The sequence below is a fragment of the Vigna radiata genome, unplaced genomic scaffold (assembly GCF_000741045.1).
Source record: "Vigna radiata var. radiata cultivar VC1973A unplaced genomic scaffold, Vradiata_ver6 scaffold_187, whole genome shotgun sequence".
NCBI classification, from domain to species: Eukaryota; Viridiplantae; Streptophyta; class Magnoliopsida; order Fabales; family Fabaceae; genus Vigna; species Vigna radiata.
In genome coordinates this window covers 303,561-318,081 of record NW_014541998.1, presented here as the reverse complement: position 1 = coordinate 318,081, position 14,521 = coordinate 303,561, and the positions used below count along the sequence as shown (strand labels likewise).

The 14,521-nt window shown below is 33.6% G+C and overlaps 1 protein-coding gene across 1 annotated transcript; it reads right to left on the bottom strand.

The window, feature by feature from the left end:
• Positions 1-1,168: 1,168 nt before the first annotated feature.
• LOC106778808 (VQ motif-containing protein 9) lies at positions 1,169-2,106 on the bottom strand. The gene has a single exon (XM_014666804.2). It carries the CDS (start codon positions 1,982-1,984, stop codon positions 1,454-1,456), a length of 531 nt encoding a protein of 176 aa, XP_014522290.1. The 5' UTR covers positions 1,985-2,106; the 3' UTR covers positions 1,169-1,453.
• Positions 2,107-14,521: the final 12,415 nt, after the last annotated feature.

Below are 14,521 nucleotides of genomic sequence, written 5' to 3'. Positions count from 1 at the left end.
GATGCACCAATTCTAATTACTAGCCTTCAAATTCTTGAAAAAATTAATAAGGTACATCATATATTTGGGAAAACATCCAAGAAATCATCTGTAATGACCCATTGGAAGAAGAAATAAATATTATTTGATCTTTCATATTGGTCAAAATTAGATATTAGACATTACATAGATGTGAAGCATGTAAAGAAAAATGTGTGATAACATTAGATTTTAAACATTTTATGATAGATTATAATATAACATCCATTACTGGAAGAAAATATTTTATAGAACCTTTACAAAACATATATGGATAAAATAAATATATATTTAATTATATATATTTAATTGAGAGATGAAACAAAATCTTTTAAAATAATCTGAACACCAAAATCATATTTAATGAACTCTTAAGGATTAAATGAGATGCTATAAAATAAACACAATTAAAATAAGTTAAAATATAATGAAATTATCTATTACGGAAAAGTATTTAATTTGAGAAATTAATACATACACATATATGAGAAATCGATAAGAAAAATTAAAGAAAAAAAAGTGATATTTTAAGTTGAGGTGAGATTCAACGAGATGACTATGGGAATAAACTTCCCATAAATTGTGGTCATTCCCAATGTATCCGTTTCGCGTCCATTGAATACCTTTCAAACTAGACATTGTTTCTTTAAGAGGTGTTAACCACATGTTTATGATGGAAACTTTATTCATAAACAACAATAAATATGACATTATATTAAAGTAAGTGTAAGCTTACTTTTCAAACCACAAACTTTCTTTCTCATAATTAGGACTCAAACATTATTCTATATTCCAAATCTTGTCCTAATTTGTGAGGCTAAAATATAGTGTTGTGTTTATAAACAAATTAAAATGATTGTACAATAATTTAAAATTAACAAAGATATTCTTTCATTCTTCACAATTCCTCTCATCCGAATAATACTAAACTGAAAAGAAAAATCCTTAGAAAAAATGAAGGAATTCATAAAAGATAACTTGAGTTTAACATTAAAAAGAACACTTTGTAACTAATGTTTACATAAATAATAATAATTTTATAACCGGCAAGAAAATACCTAAAAATTGTAAATACCTTAATGTCGTAATACAAATAATCATCTTTAACTAATATCACATGACAAAAATGGTAATGTATTGTGTTTCTTAATCAAGTAATACGCAATCATTTCATGTCATATTAATATGTATCGATGAATAGGTTTTGATAGTTAAAAAGACTAAATTTTATTTATAAATTGTCATCTTCATAACTTTTTAAGCAAGATTAGCTCATTAATCTAAGCTAAATCATGCTTTAATATAAAAATAATCCTCAATTTAACTCTTTCCCCCAATAAATTACTACTTTTAAGTCCAACCGTTCCTTCTTAGAAATCTAACGAAATTACAAATTTTATTAAACTACGGTAACTCACCACAACAAACACAAGTCTCAAGGATCTCTGCTGGAAACCGGCATAGTCGGTGACAGAGGAACAAAGGAAACCGAATTCAAGCATCCGAAACTTACCGGCGAAGCCGGTATCTGAAACTCCGACTGCGAAGAAGACGACGGCATCGAGTTCCGCAGAAACCGCATGTACGCCGAGACAGGGGACTCCGCGTGGACACTGGGAAACGGCGGTAGAGGCGAGGGAGGCGCTGCGGCGACGGGGTGAGGCGGCGGACGGTGGCTGAGAACTTGCGGAAGCGGCGGCGGGCGGAGGCGGTGGAGGCGAGAGGTTGCAAGCGGTTTGGGTTGGTGGCTGTGACCGGGCGAACCGGTAAGCTTTTGGACCATGTCCCTGAAATCGTTCTTGCTGATGTTGTACACCTGTGGCTGAGAATCGGGGAGAGAATCGAAGGTGGGTTTCTTAACGTTGGGTTTGGAAATGTTATGTGAAAGCTTGTTGAGTTGTTTCAGATACTGATCTCTCATAGAAGTTGAAGAAATTGATGATGATTCATAGTTTTTGTGATCCATTTTCTTTTCTTTGCTAGGTCACTACAAACACTTTCTCTTGTTAAACACTTTCTCTTGTTAAACCCAATACTGAGGTATAAATATAGATAGAGTGTGACAGAGAGAGCAACATATGATACATGATTAAAATCAACTTAATTATTGTGAAAATGAGAGTGAATTTATCATAAAAAGTTTAATAGTAGTTTTGAAGAGAATTTTTAATTAGTTGATATTTTTGGTAATAATTATAATAGAAGAAAATAGAGATAGAGGTGAGTTTGGTGGGAAATTATGGAGGAAAGTGTTTGTTGGTTCTGAGTATAATAATTAATGAGTAAAGAGAGTGATGAAGATATTAATAAGATGGTGAGACAAGAAAAAGGGTGATGGGTGTCTCTGTTGTGTGTTAATGGATGTATTATGTAGATGAGTGGTCTACCTCATAAGAGGTTCGGTTTATCAATATACGTTTGACTGTACGTTAATTTGTTGACCGCAATTTTTAATAAAAAAAAAGACTGTTTTATACCGTTTTTGTATTTTTTCTGTAAAATTTTAAATACTTAATTAAGTTTCAAGTTATTAAAAAAATTTATGGTTTAATACCTATTTTGGTCCCTCCTTTGGGAGGGTTTGTTCAAAGTGGTCCTTCCTTTTTTAAAAAATTCACTTACGTCTCAGCTTTTGCAAAAACTGAACAAATAGGTCCTTTTTGGTAACGACATTAACTTTGTTAACGGCAGAGCTGCCAGGTGGCTATTATTTGATGATGTGGCATTGTTATGTGTTTTAAAAAAATAAAAAATTGTGACGTGTAAATTAAAATATTTAGGATTAAATTAAAAGATGAAATTAGGATAATTTGGGATTAATTTAGGGAAATTTGCTCAGAAGTTGCGATTGGGGATTGTTGGGCGATTTAGGTTCTTCACATTGAATCCAATCCTGTTCATCAGCGCTCCTTGACGAACCCAAATCGTAGAAACTGTGAAAGAGCAGAAGAATAGATTACATGGGTGAATCTCTGATAGCACTCAAAAGAAGCAGTGTTCTATAATCCTTAGTAACAGCTAAAAACTGAGAACAAACTCCTTTTTTGATCAACGCTCCTTTTCTTCTTGGCTTTCGCTGTAGGAACAGGCTCTGTAACGCTATACAAATCTTTTACACACAGTACCTCTCGGTGGTGGTAGCAAAGCTTTCATCTTGGGAGTCCACGGTGGTTTCTGCGACGGAGGAAACATCTCCACCGGAATCGACCTTGCTCTGACGCGGTTTCCCTTGCACCACACTATAACTGCAGCTGTTGTTGCTACTGTGGTGATCCTCTTCAGAATCTCCGTTGCTGAGTTGAATGAGTTGCTTCGATCTCTGAGTGGGAAAACGTGATCGGTTTCTGGGTGCTCCTGATTTGGTATGTAGCCATGATTTATGGAACAGAGAGAACGATGAATGGTGAATTGGAACTGACACTGCTCAATCAATTTACTTAATCCTAAATCAATTGGAACCCTAAATCAATTTACTTAATCCATTCCAAATTACCCCAATTTCATTTTTTAATTTAACCCTAACTATTTTAATTTACACGTCACAATTTTTTATTTTTTTAAAACATATAACAATGCCACATCATCAGATATTAGCCACCTGACAGCTCTGCCGTTAACAAAGTTAACGTCGTTACCAAAAAGGACCTATTTGCTCAGTTTTTGCAAAAGTTGGGACTTAAGTGAACTTTTAAAAAAAGAGAGGACCACTTTGAACAAACCCTCCCAAAAGAGGGACCAAAATAGGTATTAAACCAAATTTGATTAAGTCTTTAACAATTTTTTCTAATTTATTAAATATTCAATGAATTATCAATTAGATAAAATATTATAATAATATTTTGGACTAAATATTATTAAAAATAATAATCCTTATGACAAAGTGAGCATTGATTCATGAACGCATTTCTTACTACATGTCAAATTTATGTGTATTAAAAGTAAAGATAAGTTTTGACACACTTATCTAATAAAGGTGTTAAGTTTTATCTTTGTGGCAAATTGCATTTGAGAGCATTGATTCATAAACTCATTTCTTATTACATGTCAGATGTATGTTTACTAAAACCAAATATATGTTTTGGTATGGTTACCTAATAAAGGTATTAAGTCTTGTCTTTGGGATAGATTGGATGTGAGAGCATTTATTCATGAATGCATCTCCTAATACATGTTGGATTTAAGTGTAGTACAAACAAGGTTTAATACCTATTTGGTCCCTAAATTTGTAGGATTTGTTCAAAGTTGTCCTTCCTTTTTTCAAAAGTTCAGTATCGTCCTATATTTTGTAAAAACGGTTCACGTTAGTCCTTTTTGCTTAAGGAGTTAAAAAGGCTAACGACAGACTTGCCCGGTTGGCAAAAACTTGATGACTTGTACATTTATTGTTGACGTAGCATTGTGGGGTCATTTGAGGCCAATGAGAAGATGTCATGTGGCAGATCCCTTTCCACCCAAAGTTAGGGTTTTAATTGCAGAATGGAAAAGGGTTTTCTCTACGTTCGGCGACGGCGGTGATGAAGATTACGGTTGTGCCAGAGAAAGATCCGGAATTGAGAAACTGAATGGAACGTCTTGCCTAATTCTCTACTCGCTTTCACTGTCATTAGATTGAATCAAAACAATATCTCAACTTCTGTGCCAGAATTTTTCACAAATTTCTCCAATTTGAATGTTTTGGAGCTTAGCAGTTGCAGATTGAGTGGCCATTTTCCAAAGGGTATCTTTCAAATACAAACTCTTAATGTTCTTTGTATATCAAACAACAAGGATCTTCATGGAGCTTTGCCAAACTTCCAAGAAGATGCAGTTCTTCTTCACACCATGAATCTCATTAAAACAAATTTCTCAGGGAAATTACCAAGTTTTATTTCCAATCTAAAGCAGTTGTCTACTGCCAATTCACTAAAATAGTTGTAGAGACCTTTTCGTGTATCTCTGTTTCATCTTGAAGGACTTTTGTTTCCTATAACTTTATGCAAATAAATTCAGTGGCACCATAGCACATGATAGGATCCAAAGCTACAAACTTTACATACTTTAGGGCTTTCACACAACTTATTAGTTTATATAACTTTAATTGATGAACATGACATTTCATCCTTTCCCAACATGAAATATTTATTGTGGGGTAGAGTATGCAGAGGGGTTGAGGTTGCATATGGAAATCTCTTACATGGAGGAGGTGGGAGAGTTCACGGCGATGATGGAAGGCTATGGATTTTGCAGTTGCGGCATGATGAAGTTGGAACAAAATCATTTTCAAATACAAGATTTCGATGTTATTGGTCTTTTAAGTTGCCACGTATATAAAAAATTAACAACTCAGTCACTAATAGCTGACCTGGGCACTGTGCCGTTAAAATTTTTAACACCGTAAGCAAAAAGGACTAACATGCACCGTTTTTGCAAAATGTAGGATTTTAATGAACTTTTTAAAAAAGGGAGGACGACTTTGAACAAACCCTACGAAAAGAGGAACCAAAATAGGTATTAAACCTAAAAACAAAGATGTGTTTTGGCACATTTATCCAATAAAAGTGTTAAGACTTATCTTTGTAACAGACTCCATGTGAGAGCATTTATTTATTAATACATCTCCTAATAAATGTTAGATTTAAGTGTACTAAAAGCAACAATGTGTTTTTGCACTCGTAATGTTGATATTGTGTATGTTATTAAAATATGATAACTCTTGTTATCTAAAATATTTTTTTCCACTAAACATAATGGAATGAGTTCAAAATATATAAAAAGTAAGTTATCTATTGTAAAAGTTAATAAAAAAATATCATCAACATCATAATCGAAGGGTGATAATTAGTGCAAAACAATTAAATTTAAGACGCGACTAAGTCATGGAAATCAGTCAACATTGATGAAACATCTTCATTCATTGTAATATCAACGCCTTATATTACAAAGGAACAATATTGTGACTAAACATAATTACATCAAGCATTACAAGTAATAATTTTTTATTCATTCTCCATAATGGTGTCTAGCTCCACATCATAATCATTGTCTGTTCCTACTTGGGTTCCTTTTTTCCTGTGGAGGTGTAGGTGATTCTTCCTGTAAAGGTTTTGCTTCACGATGTTGATCTTCATCTCCTTGATATGCACTAGAGGAGGACATTCTTTGATTTTGACTCTGGACATAATAAAAGGACTCATGATAAGGTCCCCCAATACCTTGGGCTGAAGGTGGAGTTGGGGCATAAGCTCCAAACATGGTTGGCATGCCTAGATCAAAGAATGAAGAAATGGAATGTCTTTTTGCATCCATACTTCGCTCTGCTTCTAGAGTGTTATATTGATGCCTAGTGTCATCATATTCAGGATAAGGGACATGTGTTGAAGTTGAGGCACGATGCATCCTAAGGTCATGTAATATTTGTGGAACAAATAAAAAAAATTTAGTTTTAACATACCACAACATGTACTCCCCTAGTGTGGTCAAGTACTAATAGAACAATTAATCCATTCAATGTCAGGTCACGCCTATTATTCCATACACATATCCATTGCGCATGTTCAGTAACCGAATTCTCATCTTGTATCCCCCTCATGTCCACTTTATGGAGATCATCAAGATTCTTTGGTAATTCAGGCACATCTTTTGATAAGTGAAATTGTAAGTTGACCATGTATGATTGTGGTTCAAAGTTGAACTCATTTCTCCACCCCTATTATTACAAAATTCACGACTATTTAGTGCAATGTGCATGCCAATAATGATATTTGAAGTCCAAAGTGTTGAGATTGTTAAGTTTGGGGTTGTGATAACGGTTCAAAAAACCGTTATTTTTATAGTTGAATTTGATGCAAAACACACCCTTTATGACATAGAATTAGCTTGAAATCATGCATTTTTCTTAAGTTAAGAAATAAGAAAGTCAATGGTGGTTTTCTTGGTTTTATGCTTGGTTACATGTTCTATGCTTACATGTTATATGATTATATGAGTACATGTTTGTGTTGTTACTGTGTTGTTCATTGCATTGCACTGTGCTATATATGTGATTTTATACTTGAATGCATGACAAATGTTTTTGGAAAAGAAAAACCACTTGCACTAATGTTGAATTTTAATTGTGTGGCAAACCAACAATTTTAAGTTGACTTCATTAAGGGGTGAGTTGATTAAAACTCGTGTCATTGCACGAACCTTTTTCAAAGTGTGCTGTGAGATTTTTCAAAGAGAAAGTTTTTCAAAACTATGATTTACACTGCTACATAGTCGACTATATGCGTGTGGCATTCGACTAAGTCTGTTGTTATATTGAAATTTTGTTAATGCTTAACATAACCGTCTAACGATCATATTTTTAAATATGTTGACCAAGCATTAAATACAAATTGACTGCATTAATTGCGAATTCAATTAATTATTATAACTGTTTTGTTATATTCGACTACATTAGTAGCAAAGTCGATTAAAATGCGTCAGAGTTGTGATATTCTATAAATTGACGCGAATTTGATTTCTGTAAGAACTTTTGTGAATCTAACAATTTTGTGATATCTTTTCAAATAAGTGTTGTCTTACAGAAAGTGGAAAAATATCCACGAATCAAAGAAGAGACCGTGGTGATCATCTCCTTGTGATTTCTTGAAGAGCAAGATTGTTGTGCATTGAAAGTCTGATCTATCTACACATTTGGGTGTATACTGCAAGATCAGGTTCTACAATATGTTGAAGATTGGGTTGTGTTCCCTATTGTGATTACAGGAAGAAGAGCATGTTGCGTTCTTGACTTTAGGAGTTTCGCAAAGGGTTGAGATAGCAGAAGAGGAGATTCTTGTCGTTGGTATTGTTATTGTATTGCCTATATTTTGATTAGAGGATTAAAGATGTGTTTTATATTTTTGAAGTGAGGTCTCTATAAAAGCCTTGTTGTAAAAGCCTTGATCATTATAGTGCATTTTCTTTTCATGGTTGGAAGGACACTGGATATAGGCGGGTTGGCCAAACCAATATAAAAAGCAGTGTTTAATTTCTCTGATCCCTAAACTTTTACTTTTAGTCGACTATGTTTTGTATTCAATCGACTTTATTTCTGCTGCATTAGAAAATATTTTTCCTTGCATTTCAAGAAAGTTTTAAAGGTATCACCTTTTGCGAAAAAGATTTTAAAAGAACATTATTTTTATGTTTCACCAATTTACCCCCCTCTTGGGTTGAGAAATTGAGCCATTCTTTTTTAAGACAAAGAATCAATGTGAGCTGTTAGATTAAATTTTGTGGACACCAAGACAATGACTAAAGCCTGCATGCGTAAAAAATGGTTATCAGACCTTGTACATTATGGATGTCAATAATGATATTTAAACTCCAAAGATTCAATGTGAGTTGTTAGATTAAATTTGGTGGACACCATGATAATGACTAAAGCTTGCATGCATAATAAATGGTTATCAAACCCTTTGTTGTTTGGTTTTCAATAATGTTATTTCAACTTCAAACATTCAATGTGAGTTGTTAGAATAAATTTGGTGGACACCATAACAATAACTAAAGCCTGCATGTGTAATAAATGGTTATCAGACCTTGTGTAGTAAATGTCAATATTGATATTTGAACTCCAAAGAATCAATGTGAGCTATTACATTAATTACAGAATCAACACAAACGTGTTCTCAAGTAATTATAAACATGAAAGTAATGAACACATAACACATATCAGTACATGTGTTATTAATAATGTGTTGTCATCATAAAAATCCAGAAACACTGTGAGATTGTAAGGTTTAGCTAAACCAGTGCTCCTCTTATCAAGAATCTCAACAATCTCCCCCTTTTTTGATGATGCACAACCATGATTAATAAACAACCATGTTTGTACACAACAATTCATATAATCATTCATATAATCAAAGTATCAGAGCAAATGATTTAACAACTGATCAAATTCAGAATAAACATTGAATATGATATCAAAGCAATCAAAATGAAATCTATCAGAATTCAAAATGAATATATCAGTATCCAACAATATAAAGCAACCAACTATCAAGCAATAAGCAATCAAACTTTCTCCCCTTTTGTGCATTAGCAAAAAAGGTAAGCTCTATGATAATGATATGCTGATAAACAATTATTCAGAGATGCATCAATATAAACATATTAATCAATCAATGATGCTCCCCCTATCACAGATAATCACATTATAAAGAAATAATCTCCCTCTTAAGTGTAGGCATGTGAAATATCTAAACTATCATGCAATGATCCCCTGGTCATTATGCATGTTTTATAATCAAAACCCAAATGCACAATACAGTTATCACATATTTTAGAGCATATAAAAGCATGTGACAGAATTTTATCAAAACCAGAAATTGTACAATCAATTAAGCATAGATACAATCAATCAAGAATCTTAATAATTTCTCAAATATATCAATCAATCAAAGAAATAGAGATATATTGAAAGAAATAGTATATGATATGGGATCAGTAAACCAAATAACTAGATTCCAATAAATGGAATTTATAAACCTTGTAAACCAGTAGTCGATTGTTCTTCATTGGCAATCGATTTCATTTCTTTCCATTAAGTAGAAACTCTAGTAGTTTATCCAGAAGCAACGTTCCTACAAAACCTTTCAAGATCTTTTTGTAGATCAAGCATTTTAGAATTATAGTAATGCAAGAAATTATACAGTTAAGAAGTGAATATGCAGACTTATCAATGTAACAGTAAACAATAGCATAATCAACTTCATTCAACACACAATCAATTTTGATTTGATTTAACCAGATTCAAGTATATAATTAACCCTGATCAAATTAAAAACAAATATCTGATTTCATTGATAGTTCAAAACAATATTACAACCAGATATATAAAAAGATAATGGCTTATAATGCCATCTTACAAAAAATATTAAAACTTAAAGAAACGGCTAACGAACCAAAGATTACTAGAACACAACGATACGAAGACAACAAGCAAGATTTCCTAACAACCCTATGTTGAGTTAGAAGATTTCATTGTATCCTCATCAGATGAAATTTCTTTCTCTTGCTGTTGAGCAACACCATATTTTCTTTCAAAGTTGTCAAACTTGTCATGCAAAATTCTGATCTGTTCAATAGTGTACCTTTTAAAATTTGTTTATGGCAAGAAGTTGCTACGTTCTTCAATCGTAACTAGAGTGCTCCCTGAACTGTACATAGCATTATTTTCACCTATGAAGCGTTGTCCATTTATAGTCTTTACTAACCCAAGAGACATAACAGAGTCTTTGTCAAACAGATTTGAAGAGTCCCAAAAGCATTTCTGCTCATTGCTAATGTCTACACCTTGCAGCACAAGGACCTTGCTTATGAAGATAACGTATGGCAAATAAAGTGATCTTTTTAATGCTCCATTCTTCATGTGATCTTTTACAACTTGGAACCAATTTGTAGGAATATTGTTCTTTATAGCATGAAGCAAGTTTATTTCTTCAGCTGTTATCCTATTTTTTCTCACCCTTCCCGGTAGAATTATCCAGACTAGAAGATAAGCAACAATCTTTTTTTCCTTGATTAATCCATCATGCGCAAAGATTCTTTCAATAGAATACATTCCAAGAAACCTCAATCTCTGTAAAGATTTCTCTTATTAAGGAATGCATTTGTTTCAGCAGTTGGTAAGTGAGAAGATGCTCCTTTAGTAGGTAAGGCAATGACAATAATCCACATAATATCGTCAATTTGAATATCAATACCTTTGACTCTGGAATGTATATCATCGTTCACAATCTTCAAATTATGATAGAAAACTCTCACAAGGTCCGGGTACCAGTATCCTTTCATTTGAACAAAAATGGATAGTCATTGTCATTCGAACCACTCAGGAAACATGAATCCCTCTTTTCAAACATATTCAAATTCAGATTCTTAAAAGGAGCAATAACCTTGACAGTACCACTTTGAAATCTTTCCCTCTTTTCTTCATCGTTGATCCAGCTAGCAGGATCAAAACTTCTTGTTGCAATGATTTCCTTTCCCATGTTTCCTTCAACTGCATGACTTGAGGATGCCATAGGATGCAAATTATTGGAAATCTTCTGCTCAGTTTAAGGTTTCAGGAATTTCACTAATCACACAAACTAATTTCTATTTCAGTTCAAGATGTAAGACACTCAATAAAAGGCGCGAACAAAGACACTCTTAATTAAGCCCATTTTCAAATCTTTAAATCCCAAAATAGGGATATGAAGTCGATTTTATTAGTTTCCAAGTTGACTACTATATGACAAAGAGTTTTCACAAACAGAAACATACACACAACAACATGCAATCAACTGCACATAATCCAATCGACTAAAAGTCGTAAAACTTGATTTTCACAGCAAACAATTAAAATCAATCAATCATACAATCACACAATCATCAAACAATCAAACAATCATATATATCAACCAAGAAACTTACATAAAATCATTGTTACCACTTGTAGAAACTCAAGAAATTTGATATAATTGTTAGTTCATCCTTGAGATCCTCACTATTACTGCATCATTTGTTAACCTGTAAAACATTTGAGAATTTTGATGCAGGTACCCATTTGAATTTGGGTCCTTGTTTGTTAGCACATAAATGTTCCTTAAGAATCCAGTTTTACAATCCTCTTGGAACACCAACCTTTCTGTAAAAACAATTTCTAACAGTGTGACCAATGTTATTGCAGTTAAAACATGTATGTTTAACAGGTTTACTCAAATCAGCAAACTTCTTTGTATTGGTCTTATTTGATTGAGCTTTATATCCAATATCTTGCCTATATATTACTTTACCTGAAGACTTTTATCCACTGATTCAAGAAAAATTTGCATTCGAATTTTCGAAAAAGGATAGTTTTCACCAACCAACAGTGGTGGTCTGTTTGTTGATGCAACTTCACCAAATGTTTGAAAACTAGAAGTCACTTTCCAGGAATAGTCGATTCAAAAAAAAATGTAGTCGACTAATTTTTCTAATATCTTATGAAAACCAGCTCTGGTGCCAAATGTTGAAAATAGAATGGCTTAGTTTCAACTCCAAGAGGGGGGGGGGGGGTGAATTGGTTAAATACAAAAATCAGAGTCTTTTCAAAATCTTTTTCGTAAAAGAGAGAACTTTCAAAAGTTTCTTGAATCGCAAGGAAAAAAAATAATTCAAGTGCAGTGGAAAATAGTTAATTACGTTAAAATTAAAGTCGACTTGAAATGTAAAAGTGCAGGGATAGAAGATTAAAACGCAGTTTTTATACTGGTTCACCCAAACTGCCTACATCTAGTGTCCTTCCTATATCCGGAAGCAAATGCACTATAATTGTCAAGGTTTTTACAACAAGGTTTCTATAGCGACCTCCACATCAAAATATAAAACACCTCTCTAACCCTCTAACCAAAATATAGGCATATACAAAACAAAGAACAGTAGCAAGATATCCCCTCTCCTACAGTCTTTAACCACTTCGAACAATCCTCAAAGTCCTAAAACGTAACACGTCCTCTTCCTGCAATCACAAGGCAGCCACAATCTTAACTAGATTGAGAGAAGTAGTCGATCACGTTCCAAACACCTCTATGTGCAGTATGATCAATTTGTCTCTCAGCACAAACACTTGTTCTTCAAGCAACCACCAAAGAATGATCACCACAGTCTTCTTGATGAGTTCTTGGAGCTTAGCACGTTCTACAAAATCTAAAAATAATCACTGAAATCGTTAAAATCACAAAAGTGTCTTTCAGAAATCAAATTTGTGTCTATATATAGTTTATCACAAAATTAACACTCCACTAGTCGATTATGCTACTAATGCAGTCAACTCAATGCGGACAGTTATAACAGTAATAACAGATAGTAGCAATTAGACCAACTTAATTGATTACACATTTAATGCAGTTGACTCACAATTAAGTTTAGTCAAAGATATAAAATATAGCCGTTATACTTCACAAGCATTAACATATTTTTAAAACAAAACTAACGAAGCCGAATGGCTTGCACACATAGTCGACTAAGTCACACTTTACTGCAATTTTAAAAAACATTCTTTGGATAACTGTTCACAGCACACTTTGAAAAAGTTTGTGCAAAGAAACGAGTTTTAATCGACTTGCTTCATAATGAAGTCGACTTAAAACTATCGTTTTGCCACACAATATAAGTTCAATAAAAGTGGATGTGGTTTTTCTTTTTCAAATCAAATTTTTGCAATCAGATAATATCTAATGTAGCACAAAGTGAATTTTCATGCTTTGACTCAAACAACACAAACATGTTCTCAAAAGAATCGAAACGGAGCAAAAACAGGGCCCAGTCCACGAAAGTCGACGCCTAGGCGGTCTAGGAGGAGGCCCAGGTGGTCAGAAAGGGTCATGTAAGGCCCATGCATTAGATTTTGATGCCCAAGCTATGAAGCCCCGCCGCCCAGGCGGCGAAGGCCACCACTCGGGCGGTGGACATCGATACAACACGCTTGAGGCTCGCTTCTAGTCGCTCGGGCTTCATGTTTTCCCTCCTTCCAATGCCTTTTTGAGCCCTTCTAAGCTCCATCTTCTTGACTTTTCATCTCTTCTTCCAATATTACTTCAATCTCTGTCAAAACAAGGGGAATTAGTCATAAAACCATTAAAATCAACCTCAACTCTATTATTCACACAACTTCATGAAAAAGCATGAGTCCAAGCAAGTTTTTAAGCGAAAAAGGATGTTTTTAGTATTAAAATTACATCACAAATAACGGTGTTTTAAAAAGTTATCACAACCCCAAACTTAGAACTTTGCTTGCCCTCAAGCAAACAGCATGTAACTCAGCTCTTCAAAACAATCACTACAAGGACTCAACATTTTTCAAAAACTTTTCTTTCAAGACAAGGAATCACTTTTATCAATTCAGCATAAAGATCTCAGTCAAGATGTGCATATGCCTTAATTCAATCAAAATTCATGTGATGCTCATGCACTTTCAATAGATCTTATCCTTAAGAATGATCAATCAACCAAGCAGAGATGCAATCAGAAATTCAAAGAACCACTCCTCACCAAGGAAAGTGTTTCACTCAACTCAAAGGTGTATAGTGAGGTGTTTCACTCTGCTATCACAATTTCACACAAATTAATTTTGCCTTTTATTTAACCACAATCAAACATACTCACAAGTAGGTAATCATCACAAGGGCTTTTCATGGCTTGTAACTTGGTTGGGCTAAGAAGGAAATTGGTTTTTCTGGACAACAAAGTTCCTTGAGTTAAGAGAGACATTTGTGAATTTAACATTTAAGAACAAACTCTCTTTCTTTTTCCCAGCATTCCCTTGCAGTGAGCTCTTTCTTCTCCTTTTATTTTTCTTTTCTTTTCTTTTTCTTTCTTTTGCCTTTGCTTTTGCTTTTTATTGCTCACTGCCTAGAGAAGTGGGTTGTTACCTAGCAACCCCAAACTTGAAGCTTTGTCAGTACCTTATCAATTGTTCTCAACTTAACTCAAGGTAAATATTTTTTTTTTTCAAAATAGGTTTTTCAAA

Coding starts and splice junctions, on each gene's coding strand:
- LOC106778808 (XM_014666804.2), bottom strand. CDS start 1,984: ATGGATCACAAAAACTATGAATCATCATCAATTTCTTCAACTTCTATG.